The sequence below is a fragment of the Aureobasidium melanogenum genome, assembly GCF_000721775.1.
Source record: "Aureobasidium melanogenum CBS 110374 unplaced genomic scaffold scaffold_29, whole genome shotgun sequence".
Taxonomy (NCBI): domain Eukaryota; kingdom Fungi; phylum Ascomycota; class Dothideomycetes; order Dothideales; family Saccotheciaceae; genus Aureobasidium; species Aureobasidium melanogenum.
Window position 1 is genome coordinate 152092 of NW_024470081.1, and position 13396 is coordinate 165487.

General features: G+C 50.1%; 7 protein-coding genes across 7 annotated transcripts; 2 read left to right on the forward strand and 5 right to left on the reverse strand.

The window, feature by feature from the left end:
- Positions 1–973: 973 nt before the first annotated feature.
- M437DRAFT_58581 (uncharacterized protein) lies at positions 974–1309 on the reverse strand (the record flags this gene model as incomplete). The annotated part of the gene is made up of 2 exons (XM_041023421.1): positions 974–1180; positions 1238–1309. The coding sequence occupies 2 exons, from the start codon at positions 1307–1309 to the stop codon at positions 974–976; spliced, it is 279 nt and encodes a 92-aa protein (XP_040875777.1).
- Positions 1310–1744: 435 nt separating this feature from the next.
- M437DRAFT_58790 (uncharacterized protein) lies at positions 1745–2152 on the forward strand (the record flags this gene model as incomplete). Its single annotated transcript, XM_041023458.1, has 1 exon — positions 1745–2152. A coding segment is annotated over one exon (408 nt), but the record flags the coding sequence as incomplete, so codon positions are not given.
- Positions 2153–3605: 1453 nt separating this feature from the next.
- On the reverse strand, positions 3606–5180 carry M437DRAFT_78768 (uncharacterized protein; the record flags this gene model as incomplete). The annotated part of the gene is made up of 1 exon (XM_041027048.1): positions 3606–5180. One exon carries the CDS (start codon positions 5178–5180, stop codon positions 3606–3608), a length of 1575 nt encoding a protein of 524 aa, XP_040875779.1.
- A 740-nt stretch (positions 5181–5920) lies between these two features.
- M437DRAFT_58737 (uncharacterized protein) lies at positions 5921–6844 on the reverse strand (the record flags this gene model as incomplete). Its single annotated transcript, XM_041023444.1, has 1 exon — positions 5921–6844. One exon carries the CDS (start codon positions 6842–6844, stop codon positions 5921–5923), a length of 924 nt encoding a protein of 307 aa, XP_040875780.1.
- Positions 6845–7796: 952 nt separating this feature from the next.
- M437DRAFT_88294 (NAD(P)-binding protein) lies at positions 7797–8717 on the reverse strand (the record flags this gene model as incomplete). Its single annotated transcript, XM_041028794.1, has 1 exon — positions 7797–8717. One exon carries the CDS (start codon positions 8715–8717, stop codon positions 7797–7799), a length of 921 nt encoding a protein of 306 aa, XP_040875781.1.
- Positions 8718–9297: 580 nt separating this feature from the next.
- Positions 9298–9672, forward strand: M437DRAFT_11162 (uncharacterized protein; the record flags this gene model as incomplete). The annotated part of the gene is made up of 1 exon (XM_041018597.1): positions 9298–9672. A coding segment is annotated over one exon (375 nt), but the record flags the coding sequence as incomplete, so codon positions are not given.
- A 1418-nt stretch (positions 9673–11090) lies between these two features.
- Positions 11091–12832, reverse strand: M437DRAFT_78772 (cytochrome P450; the record flags this gene model as incomplete). Its single annotated transcript, XM_041027049.1, has 3 exons — positions 11091–11556; positions 11610–12393; positions 12445–12832. 3 exons carry the CDS (start codon positions 12830–12832, stop codon positions 11091–11093), a joined length of 1638 nt encoding a protein of 545 aa, XP_040875783.1.
- Between the last annotated feature and the right edge of the window lie 564 nt (positions 12833–13396).

Consider the following 13396-nt stretch of genomic DNA (forward strand, 5'->3'; position numbering starts at 1 on the left):
CTGTCTGCCACCTGTTTCGGCCATATCACACCATCCCGTATCGTTCAGACGCGTACACTCTGGATAATCGATCGCAGAGGTGGAGCCCACGTCTCAAGCCCATGATGGTGGCGGCCTCTGGACCTCTAGTCACCAATACATTCTTCAAGCCTTTAGCGGACGTGAAACAGACCGCTTACCAGGCTCGTTCCTCACGTATGCGACTTCCTTGCACCTTTTCGAAGCCCTCATCTTTCCAGAAAAATTGTATCCACAATCACATGCCAAAGTACAGGTACTTCGATTGGTATCGAGGACTTGGATATGCGAAAGGGGCCCATGCTTTGTTAAATCAGCCTGCTGAAACACACCACCGCCCCCACAGAAGCTTGGTCTTTTCAGCCTCCTGGATCTCCCCTTTGCCCTGCATACTGTTTGTGAATGCACTTTTGACACACGTGAATGGGCACGATTCAACGGAATTTGTGTCTTCTAGAAGCATGTTGGCGACTGACTCCTGCGGTAGTGGGATGTCCTGAAACTGGTGAACGTGACAGCCAACGACAAGCACAGTGTCAGTCACCCCACCATCTTCACCATCTTCACCATCTCCACTGGTCGCAAACGTATCGTTCAGAGCAAAGGCTGCTTATGTTTCCTTCATGTTTTGTTGAAGTTGGATAGATCGGGTGAGGGGTTATCTGTCCAGCCGTAGCGAGGTTTGGCTTCATGATTAGGGCATGGGTCAAGGAGGGAAAAGAGCGAGCAAGCAAGAGCAGCCCTTAGTCTCTCACACTCCCCTTCCATTGTCAAACTACTTCTTACGCAAAGAGACATTTACGCGATTCTGGTCAACAGCGTCACACAGCGAGGGCAATTTGTGGGTCTTGTCGACAATGCATATGCTGGATTTCATAACTTCATCCTCGTGACAAAAGGGTATGATGATCTTACAACCCTGCCTTCTTCTTTCATAGCTCTTCTTCTTGGTTGTTTACTCCTTCTTGGCCGACATGGCACCCTCCTTCTCCATACCCTCGCAACCAGAGAGCTTTCCAGCCACCTCTTCAACCTTGCCGTAACCATCGGTGGCGGGATCGCGGTTCTCGCTTGCAGCCTTCATGGCGTCGATGCCGCCTTGCTTGTCGGTCTCGCCGCTTTGCTGCCATGCTGCGTTACCGGTGACGCTGCCGATGACGCCCTGGAATTGGTGTCAGATGCGAGCTCTAGGAGTGGTTTGAGATTGAAGATGACTTACCTCTGCTGCGCCCTTGACGTATTGAGCGTGGCCACCGATGAGGCTGGGTTGTTGTTGAGTGTTGTCCGACATTTTGATATGTGTGGTATATGGGGTTATAGTTCAAGTGTTTGCTTGCTTTGAAGTTGTTTGGCAGAAGTAGTAAGGGTTAAGGAAAGAGTGAGATGGTCGTCTCTATTGATATTCATTGCATCGAGAGCAGCGTCATCAACGTCATCGCTCTCACGCGCCACTTTCGACTCTGGGGCTTATGCAACCATTTATGCAAGCAATTCGACAATGCACAAAATTAGCCCTGCTCAGCCCTTTCTCAGCATCGCAATCTCGCATTCTTTCCACTTTCTACGTGCGTTATTAATGCCAATGGCTCTATCTCCTGTACACGGACGCTGGGGCGTTTGCAATCACCGAAGCAGCTCTCATTCATTCAAAACTAGAAATGTCTAAAGCTCAAGGTGGGTCTTCCATTCTCCTTCTTCAAGGAAAGAAGGAGTTATCAAAAACACAACTTCAACCATGAAGTGCGATTGTCTTGCTAGAAAAGCTATTCTCTTCGTCACGATCATCATCGCAATTACTGTTCTCTATGGCTTTACGACGAAATTCTTGGTAACGGCTCCCAACTATGATGATGTGAGCATTGATCCCGAAGGAGGAAGTTACTACGATTATGGATCGAAAGTTGCTGCTGCTGTTTGGAAGGGAGCTGGTCAGTGGATTGGGATGGCTGAGTCTAGTTCGACTAATACGACGGCCAGCAAAGATGTGGTTGTGACATTGCAGGAGCAGGAGTTGCAGTCGACTTCGACCGCGAGCGATGAATTGACTCCGGAACACACTTTGACGGTTACTGCAAACCAAGAGATTACGTCAAGAAGACGACGACTGAGGTCTCACCGTGTGAGCTTGAGATGATCCTGCCCTCAACACTGATCGTCCACAAGAAACATCCGCCGTCTTCAACTAGCCGACACCTGTCTATCTCGATCATCGCCCATGTGCACTCACGTTGCATTCACCTTGAAATCCTCGCATGGAGACGACTGCCTTTCTCTTCCTCGGTACTATACACGTTTGAGTGCGAGACCAAGGAAGCAAATTGAGAAGAGCAGGAACGCAAGTGTGGCAGCTTCAGTCTCTTGCCTCGACCTCTGATCCAGCGGAGTCAAGCTCTCTGTCAATCATCGATAAAGACCAGATCGCCAACCCAACCTGCTCCGATGTCATCCCAAGACTTGGTCCGATATGCTTGGATCGTACACACCTTGGCCGATAGATGATACAACGTCAGACGAACAGAGACCTAACTTTTCATTGCCTTGGATTGAAAAGGGCGAGTCGGTACAAAAGGAAACCCACCACTTCCCTCCGTCGCAACACGAACCTCCAGTTTATCTACACAAGCATACCAGACTCATATCACGATCTCACAACCGAATACCCTTCAACATCGCAGTTTTCAATCGAAACCCACTAAAGCTTCACCAAACCACGCTGACATCTACCGACCCCATCACCACCGCTCAAACATACTCACCTACATATCCCGCCAGCTCACCGTCGCCTGTCAAGCAAAAAAGCTGTGGTGATGTAAGGCTATCACACCCAAGAGTTTTCGGCACGTGGGAGCTAAATGTTGTTGCCTATGGCCAAGAAATCCTCAGAAGGTCGCAGGTTCGATTCCTGCTCATAATGTTGCACCATCATGGTTGGCAGCTGTTTCTAATAACAAGTCACAAACTGAGCATATAAAAATCTTGTTGGGTAATTATCACAGAAACGTCAAGAAATTGGTCAAGAAGAACAAAGAGTATCTAATATCCCGGCTCCGCTGCAGTATTACACACCGCTGGAAACCAGGAGAACGGAAGACTGTGTCAACATAACCACTCAACAACTTGGAAGGACACTTCGGATATTTGAAGTTCGGACCAGACGCTGAAGAAGTCGGAATGAATCTCATCACACATTAGTGTCGATGTATATGACAAAAGGGACTAGGTAGAGAGGCAAAACACTTAGGAGCGTTTTAACAAAGTCTTGTATTGCTCGCTCTCAACCGACAAGATTTATAACACGAATGGTTTTTTTTTTTTTTTTTTCTTGGGAATATCATCGCGAGGTAAGGATTCATGAATAGCGAAGTGTGATTTATGACTACTTGATTGGTACTGATCTATACTGAAGCAAAGATGAGCATTGAGAAGGTGGGTGATAACCGCAATGATGGAGAAGGCCGCTTGCTTCTCTCGTGCGCTCATAGTGAACATATGAATAAGAGAAACATAGCCGATCTCGGACAGGGATGGGAAAAAACCATAAGAGCCAGGAGTATAGCGGATGAGAGGGTAAAGTGGTGCACAAAAGGTCAAACGCCTGCCTTGAAGATAGTCATCAGAGCCTTCTCGTGCGGGCGTACAGATTCGATGAAGAACCTTCTGAGGCTAGGAGCAAGGTTCTGAATCACCTTCACGTCTCTTGTAGCAACCTTGTCGATCGCTGCTTTACCTTGGTTGTGGCCATGATCCTTGACTTGTCCGAGGTGGAAAACTTCGAGATTGGGAAACAAAGGCGCTTCAAGGCTTGTCCATACATTCAGATCATGTTCCCACATGAGTTGACAATCAGCTAACAATGGACAGCTGTCAGAAAGGGACTGTAGACAAGCCTGGGTGATTGAGGCGGACGGAAAGCCAGAAAGCGCCAAACGCAAGATGCGAAGCTGACGGAGCTTTGCAATCCAGCTTCGAAAGTATTGATCTGTGAGCCAGGAGCAGTTAATAGACACAAAACCGGGGTTATTGACCGCTTTCTTGTCGATACGAAGCTCCTGTAGGTTTGACAGGGCCGAGATACAGTCCAGATCTTCCCGAAAGACTTCTCCGAAGAAACTGAAAGTGACGCTCAGGCTGACAAGATTCGAAAGGCGGCTAATCGTTGAGCGAATACCGGCACCACCATCATCGACTTCAAGGCTCAGCTTAAGTAGAGTACGAGGAGCGCTGGATAGAAGAGCGTTGACCGCCAGAGACACGCCTTGCATAGAAAACTCTCGAAGACTTGGGAATGGATATGGGTTGTGCTTGTAGAAAAACTGCGCTTCGAGCTGGTCAGCAACAATGTCATCAATCCATCCGTCGATGTAGAAAACTTCGAGCGAGTCGAAAGATGACAACCGAGCAAAGGTGCGCACAGAAAATCCTTCACCGCCATCCACACGAAGCTCGCGCAAGCCGGTGCAGCGTTCGAGGAAATTGTTGCGAAACAGGCATTCCGCAACGGTGGTTGGATAATAATCATTCGAATCCCAATATCCTGTCAGGGCTAATTCTTCGAGTTGAGCGACCAAAGGACTCTGCCATTTGAACACTTCATTCATAATGTACCTCCGTATACCATGCAGTCGAAGACACTGTAGATCTGAAAAACTCTGCACAAATTTTGTAAATTGACTGGGGGTGATCTTGTGCGTGGTTGGGAATGTTACTTCGAGTTCCCGAAGCTGCGTGCAGTACGTTGCGATCAGCTCCAAGATAGTTGCGTCAAACTCACACCGATTATAGCGTAGCGTCTGCAGCCCCATCTCTAAACAGCGACGTAGTTGCACATTCGAAAGACCGCCTCCCGAGAAGGTGATACTTTCGAGTAAGGGAAATTCAAGTCGATCGAACATCTTCCAGGCGCGACCGTGATTCAGGTTCCAATCGTAGATCATGTTGGCATAGTATTGTCGTCGAGCATGTGTTGAGGCTTTGGCCAGCCCTTTTTGGGTGGAGTTGCGCCATAGCATGCCAATGCAACAGTTGTAGCAGGCTCTACTCACCCTAATGGCAGCGAAGAGTGAAGCTCTGTCACCAGCAAGGTAGTTGCAGATCTCTTGCTGTATCTCAGGCGGTAGTGTGTCAAAGCCAATGGCGCCTTGATGCTGAGGAGAAAGAGCCATGTTGAAGGATCTTTGTAGTCAAGATGTTGATTAGGCGTGATGCGTGAAGAAGTTGAGCCGCACGCGTCAATGTGCTAGTCTGAGCATTTGGCTCGACGCCAATGTCTGGTTGATGATTGAAGTCGATAAGTGAAGGGGTGGGATCAGGGTGAAGCGCGACGAAGTCGAGTTACACGCGTTCGAATGCTGAAACAATTCCACAGCTCCACGAAGACGATTAGTCGATGGTTGGAGACGGATTGGATGTGGGTAGTGAAGAGATGAGCCAGAGGAAAGTGCGGCAAGGTTGAGTTGCACACGTTCGATCTGACGATAGCCAGACTTCTCGTTGATGATGAGTCTGGTTGGAAGAAAGCTACTGTATGAAGGTTGTTGTTTATGTCGAAGTGAAGGTAGAAAACAATCATTTGGCAGTCGCGAATGAGGCAGTGAGCGACGCCTTGGCGTTTTAGTCGACGCGAGTGCCTAACAATGACGTTCCAAACAAACCCGAAATGTGGAGGAAGGTACTCTCGCATTTGTTGCACAAGACAAAATCACTTGGTAGTCTAGAAAATCAAAGTATGAAGTGAAATTTTCAGATGGTGGTGGATTAATGATTAAAGTACTAACAGAGTACATTGACCTTTCCGTGGTATATTGCAAGAAATGAAGACGCGACAAAACCCAAGAGATACGAAAAATGTTAAAAGCTTCGTCGACACATCATACACAACAGTCTTCCTTTTCACAAGACCCGCTTACAGAGCGAGGGCGGCAAGGGCCAAAACACCGGCAGCACCGGCACCAACCTTGGCGGCGGCACCAGTGTAAGCGGAGGGCTTAGCGGAGGCGGTCATGGAGCCAGAGGCCATAGAGCCAGAGCCACCCATGGTGCCGTTGGACATGGAGCCAGAGCCAGACATGGTGGAGTTGGCCTTGGCGGGCTTCATGGTGGCAGGGTAGGCGGCGCAGGTAGGCATGGGGGCGAGAGGGCAGGTCTCGTCCTGGCAGATGCTCTGAAGCTGAGCACCCTGAGCAGGGATGACAGTGGTGGGGGGAGCGCAGCGGACGTTGAAGATGGAGTTGAGGGCCTTGCCGACAGTAGCAATGTCGTCTTGGCTGACGCCGAACGAGGCGGCGGCGAGGGCAACTTGCTCAATGAAGTAGCCAACCTCTGCAGCAGAGAGGTCCATGAATCTGTGAACAGAGGCCTGAGAGCCGAAGCCAGCGTAGCTGGGGAAGCCAGTGGCAGAGCAGCCAAGGAGAGCACCGAAGTACTGGTACAAGTGGGTCAAGAGCTTGTACTGGTTGGAGGAAGTGCCGTTGGCGGGCTTGTTCATCATGAGAGGAGTGGCACCGCCATCGTCGAGGAAGTTGATGGAGACACCAGAGCTACCACCGCGGTTGGAAGAGGCAAGACCACCGTTGAAGTAAGGGAGGAGGTTGACCTCAGTGCCGTTGTACATACCCTTGGCAAGGATACCAGGGACGGCGTTCATGTTGGGCTGGGTGTAGTTACCAATGACAACAGTGTTGACGAGGAGGGTCAACAGGGTCAATTGGTTCTCGCCAGTGTTCTCCTTGAGGAGAGCAGTGGTGTACTTGTCACAGATGGACATGTTCTGGGCAAAAGCAGGAGCAGCAGCGGCAGCAAGGCCGGCAACGAAAGTGGAGGGACGCATAGTGAGAGAGTGATGGATGTGTGTATTGTCGTAGAGTGAAAAGAACGTGGGATGAACGAGAAGAAAGGAATAGTGGTGGGTTGTCTCGAGCTTATGTGGTTCAGCATTCCTCGTTCCTCGTTCCTCGTGTTGTCTGTGACCATTCCAAATCTAGCTTCATCCGCTAAGTCGCGGAAATAAGACACAAGCAACGTCAATGGCGCATGAATAAGGAACAGGAATGACACGCGGGAAAGCAACCTTCCTCATTCATTTATCCACTGAAGCCGTTCGTTCCTCCAACGTGTGGCCATATTGATTCCTCGAACGATTCCTGATGATGCTCCTTACCTTTCTCATAAAACGACTTACATTTCCCTGGCCTTTCGCATACCTCAGGTCGTTCAGGAGTTGTATTGGTGTGAGGCTGTGTTGTGTTAGGGATGGAAATAAACTCGAAGACTTGACAAGTGCCCCTGCGTGACCCAACGTTGATCTTGTAGATCGTGAACGCATCGGGCACGACGGCGCACGTTGCGGGAAATTTCTGAGAACGGTCATGAAGTCAAATAGCGATGTTTTGAGAATAACAGCCAATCAAAACAAGGTCATTACAATTCGAGGGACGTTGAGGAGGACGTGCACTGTGCGGAGTGAGCGGAGATTCAAGCCTTGGTTTTAAGCATACCAGTAGCGCCTCATTAGCGCCGTATAGCGTGCCGTTGCAAAGAACTAGACCACGAAAGTGGGCATTCCACAGCAAAAGACAGGACGGGAACAGGAAATTGGGAGTGGTTGAAGAATGCCATATTGGTATTTTTGCCTGCTTGTTTCCGCGCCCGTTGCCATGAACCGCCCCAAAACAACGCCAGAGACCTTTGACCAGACCAAAAACAAACAAGTCGCATCGTACTAAGACTGGATCGTGGATGCACTAAAAGATGGTCAGATGATGCCGAGCGTCGTGAACAATCTATTTGGTCGTGAAGGCGCTCTTCTTCTTCAACCATGTCTCCATGTTCATCATCTGTGGGTGGATGGAGCGCAGGTTGGCAATGTCGGCTTTGTATCCATCAGAGGCAAACCAGCCGATCATATGGCCAAGCTCGGCGACCATGTAAGTCAAGACAGAACCAAGACCCCAGAATGTAGTACCTGCAGGGGAGCCGGTTGTGTTTTCGAAAGCCTTTGAAATTTGAGGGAAGGTAAGCTCGTCACCAGCCAGGCCGCGGGCTTTGTGGTTCCATTCCTCGGGGTGGGTGAAGGCCTGTGCGGCGAAGAAGCCGATGTCTGCGGTAGCGACCCATTGTAGAGGCTTGGTATCGCCAAGGTGGTTGTGCAAGGCGGTCAGGAAGACCTTGGTAGGGAAGCCCGGTTGTAGGTTGTCCATGAAAGCGACGGGTCTCAAGATGGTCCAGCCCATACCTTGAGCCTTGTCGCGCAGGTGGATCTCAATAAGTTGCTTGGTCTGGAAGTGAGGAATAGGAGTTGCATTGTCCCAGCTCTTCTCGTCACCGCCACGCTCTACACTGCTGTAGACGAAGTGGTGGACATTGTTCTTGACACTCTCGTCAATAAGGTCTGTACCCTGCTTGACTTCGCCCTCGAAGGTCACGCCCTTGCCCATTGAGATTTGCACAGAGTAGACGCCCCAGATTGGTTGCTGGGCAACTTTTTTGGCAGCTTCGAAAAGGGCAGGAACATCATCAAGGTTTCCCTCGACGAGCTTGATGTTTGATGCTCTCGCGGCAAGCTTCTTTGCGCTGCCGCTGTTTGAGTCTCTGGTGACTGCCAGAATGGTAAAGTCGGAAGCATTAGGGAGCTCGAGCAGGGCGTCAATAACTGAGCCACCCTGCTTGCCAGTGGCACCGGTGATGAGAAGGGCGCGAGACATGGTGGATATCTGTGTGCAAAGAGTATATTCAAGGAGCAAAAGACGTAGAGAACAGGGCAGAGGCAGAAATAGCAGGCCCGGCGAAGGACATGGTTGCAGTACCCTTATCACATGCTTGCTCCAAGCTCGACCTCGAGTTCAGCAATCCCGTCATCTATTGAACGGACATGGTTGGAGGGTTGGAGAGTCTGCTGCAGATTCCGGGCGGGCGCGTCTTGTTGTGGTTGTCCGACGCTTCGGCGCTCGATTTTGTCGCGAAGCTTGCGCGACGATCCTCGGATCCCCATCGCCCTCCTTGCAAACTATTTCCCTTGACCATCTATGCTTAGACGTGTGTGCTACATGGCCGCGGTAGTGCGAAATGCAGCGCTTCGGAGAATTAAACGTTGATCATAGACATGCTTCACCTCGGCGATACTGACCTGGCCTGACTTTGTAGGTTCCATGCTGTGCTGCCTTCTTCACCGCATTATACAGTAGAAGTTTTTCGCCATACATATCTGCATCAGTACCTTCAGAGGACAATTCAAGTCATCACCAACATACAATGGCCTCAGAAACCAGATCAACGCGGCTCAACACTGCCTACTCGCTTCTCGACGCCTATGGCTCGCTCTCACCAGACGCTATCCTTTCCCACCTCGATGACAACTGCACACACCAGGCCCTGCCCGCCTCGCTGGGTATGCCTCCTCGCTCCAAAGAAGAGTTCAGAGGCCACGCTCAAGGCATCACGTCCATCTTCACCACTTTCGCCATGGTCCCGCAAAACATCTACGAAGACGAAGACAACAATGCCGTAGTCATTCACGCCTTGATGGACGGTCAGCTGAACAAGCCTGGCATGGGACAATGGAAGAACGAGTGCATAATGCTGCTGCGTTTCACACCAGACGGCTCTAAGATCACTCAGATCAGAGAGTTTGTCGACAGCGCAAAAGCCATGGAAATGCGCAACAAGGTCAAGCCAAAGAACTTCGACTCACATGGTGGAGGCTTGCTCTCTACGCTGGGCTGGGTTGTATCCACCACTGTACCCGTCGCCCTGGCTGGCGCCGCTGTACTCTTCTTCACCGGAAGAAAAGACTTGCTTCGCCTGAGATGAAGGGATCTATATCTGCATGCCAATGCTGACACTACATGTCACAAATCCTCTCAAATATCTACAAATCCTTGTTGCACTTGTCTACCTGCTCTAGGGCTGTGCCGTGCTTCTTCGTGATACAATGGCTTTGCAACCGAGCATTGCACAATCTCCTTGCATGTCGCTTTTGTTTCAGCCTTTCCTCGTCATGCTTGCATATCGACACAACTGAGCTGAAAAGTTGTTGTCGTAGAGACATACCTGTGTTCTTCGATACCTCGCTCGCAGCCAAGACAACCTCGAGCTGACAGCCGGACCATCTTTGCTCAGCGCTCCTAAGCTGCCTGCATGAACCATCTTCGGGCGGCATGAACATGCCGATCACAAGCTTGAAACTCAAAAAACTGCCCACATGGCTAGACTGCCAACCACTTCCACAGACAGAAGCGCAATATATCTAGCTAATCGTTCTAATATCATATTGATTCCCATCGAACCAAGCAAATGTTGCAGTCTGACTTTCCTGAAAGTTGAAATCATGCGTGTAAACCAGATCCGATAAGTTGATATCGCAAGACCTACCAATCGAACCATGCAAAAAAGTCTATTTGCTCCAAATATGCATGCATCGGCTCTCCTCAATCCAAACACCGAAGGAGAAATGACGTTGACGATCTTTTACCATGTTGATATAACACCAGATACCCCAGAAAAGTGATATGTCGTCAAGACTTGCTTGCACAGATGGGTTGCCGCGCACCGCCGGTCGGATCCAAACATTCTTGATACGATTGACAGGGCGGATCCCTGATGCTTTTCCAACCACCTACTATGCGACTGCCTGCAGCAAGTATGCGCGGACATCCATGGCTCCGGATCTGTTTTGGAACTGCGGCCGTATGAGCAAGATCTGGTTCAGGTTCGTACTGTCGTACAATATGCATGTTCGAAGATAGTCCAATGTGAATGAACAAATTCGTTGATATCTAATCTTTGCGACTACGAGTACGAAACAAAAAGAAATACAAAATCTTTGCTAGTGTAGCTGAAGAGCTGCAAGACAAGACCTGCTGTAGCGGACAAAAGACACATACAAGAAGAAGGGTAGTCTTGAAGCAGATGGGAACAAGGCAGACAACAAGAAGGTTAGAACAAATAAAAACTCATTACCATGCCTCCCAGCCATCACAATGGCTACACCAATCATCCATCTCCAGCCTCGCAAGAAAAGAGAATTACGGACTTCTCCTCCGGGTAAACAACAGCAAGTTCGGACATTGTTGGTCTTGTTAGATCACAATATCGTCAAACTTTTGTGTCTGTCCAAGCGCTGCAGCCTTAGCATACGCAGCCCGCTCCTCGAGGTCCTTGGCTTCCGACATCTTCCATTCGCGGATGACGTCTGCCTTGCGAGCCTCGCTGCGAGGCTCAAAGGCCATCTCAAACGGATCGGGCTTGACGATAAGAAGAGAGTTGCACTTATCGGTGGGGACCTCGATTTCTCGGCCGGTAGCAGGGTCGACCTTGCGCTTGAGGTTGTACGCCCACGCTAGCGCTCCGCAAGCCACAATGAGTTCGTCCTGCGTCAATGACATGCCGAGACACTGTCTTTGTCCAAAGCCGAAAGATGTCATGCCCTTGATGGTGGGGTATTGTGTCAGTGGCTCTTGGAAAGTTGGCCATCCGGCTTCAAGCCAGCGTTCAGGGCGGTAGCTCTCTGGGTCCGGGTACTTGACTGGGTTCAGGAGGAATGCACTAGAGGCCAATGTTAATGTACGAAAAGCCAATGAGAGAATGTTCGAACATACTAGTCAAGGGGCAGGATGCGAACACCCTTGGGGATGAAGTAACCACGGTAGTAATCGTCCTGTTCGGCTTCATGAGCCACACCGGTAGGAACGTTAGGGCGCCAACGCATAGACTCCTTGATACAGGCGCGAAGAGTAGAAAGCTTGGGGAAGTCCTCGATGCTGGGCATACGTCCGCCAAGTTGCTCATCAACTTCCTTTTGGACCTTCTTTAGCCATTCAGGGTGGTGGACCATGGCGACAAGGAAGTAGTTGAGAGGGCCGGCAACAGTGAAGATACCCACCAGGGCAAGCATACCGAGAACAGAGGAGGCTTCGTAGTCACCGGAGAGATTGTTAGTCTTTTCGGTTTCCAGGAACTGCTTTGTGAAACTCCAACGAGCGGTGCCTGCCTTCATCTGAGTCTTGACGCGGACGAGGTTTTCCATCCACCAACGTTGCTGTTCGTCATGACGCTTGTGTTCGGCCTTCTTCCAAGGGTTGATGAACTCAGGGAGTTGCCACAAAGGTGTGATGATGTTGGTAATAGGACCAGCAGGAGACATCTGAGTGAGCAGACCCCAGGCACTACCAATGCAGTACTCACTCAAGCTTGGGTCATCCCAGTTCAGTGTGCACATGATCTTGGAAGCCATGTCCTCGAGAGAGAAGTTGAAGCCATCAGGGTTCTCAAGGAGACGGAACATCCATCGCTTAACTTCATGTTGCATAACACCATAGTAGCCAGCATTGGTGGCTTGGGTCAGGTAGCCATGTGTGAAGCGACGTTGTCTAGCCCAGTACTCTACACCACGTTAGTCAGTCATGAGGGTAAGTAGGGTGGTAGATGTCTTACGATTCTTGCCCATCAAGGGAAGGTATTCCATAGAGCCATGAGTACTCTTCGAGTCAAAGAGCGATGGGACGGCAGGCCTGTCAGAGTTGTACTTGGCTTTCTTGACAAGAAGCTCTTCGGCAATCTTCTCATCAGAGACGATGATGAATTTCGTGCCAAGCATTTCGGTGTAGTAGATGGGGCCATGGATATCTGCAAACTCCTTGAACTTGATCCACATCTTCTGGATGGGCATGTCGTGAATGCGTCCAATGATTGGCAACAGCTTTGGCCCAGGCAGTTGATGTTCCGCTTCTGCCTTCTTGGGACGCCGTACATTGTTCAGGAAGGAGATGGCCACAAAGGCCACAAGGGCGAGGCCAACAGCGGCTAACGTGAGGGGCTGCATTGTGACTTACAAAAGAGAAGGAAATGAGAGGGAGATCAGAGAGCGGGAGGACAGAGATGTTAACTCAAGAAGAACCAGGCGATCGAGACTTCAACGTGCCGTGAAGCGTGAGCCTGACAATATGCTCGAGTCTAAAACTCACATGGAAACGATGTGTCGATCCGCGATCAGACACTTCGGAAAGGTTCCAACAGGGGGTTTTGGGTGTGGGCATGCAAGCCCAAGAATCGTCGCTGCACGATGATTCATGAGATCTGCTCGCTCTAATCCCGAGCATCCACCCAAGGCAAAACCGCAAGGCTGGTCCCATCAATTGTAGCGAGTGTTGGTGTCGTCGCTGACAGAGATGAGCATAGCCGTGTAGGAATCGGAGAAGAACAAAGAGCTTGGAAAGGGACGTCTCTCGACAACATGTTGGTGAGATTCTGGAAGGATGTCGCAGCATGCTGATGAGATCCTTACTGCAGCAACAATAAACACGAAATTTCATTGGTTCAAAAAAAACATGGCAAGATCTGCCTGGCTGCATGATGGGTTGCATGGGCAATGAGCAGTTACGTTGAC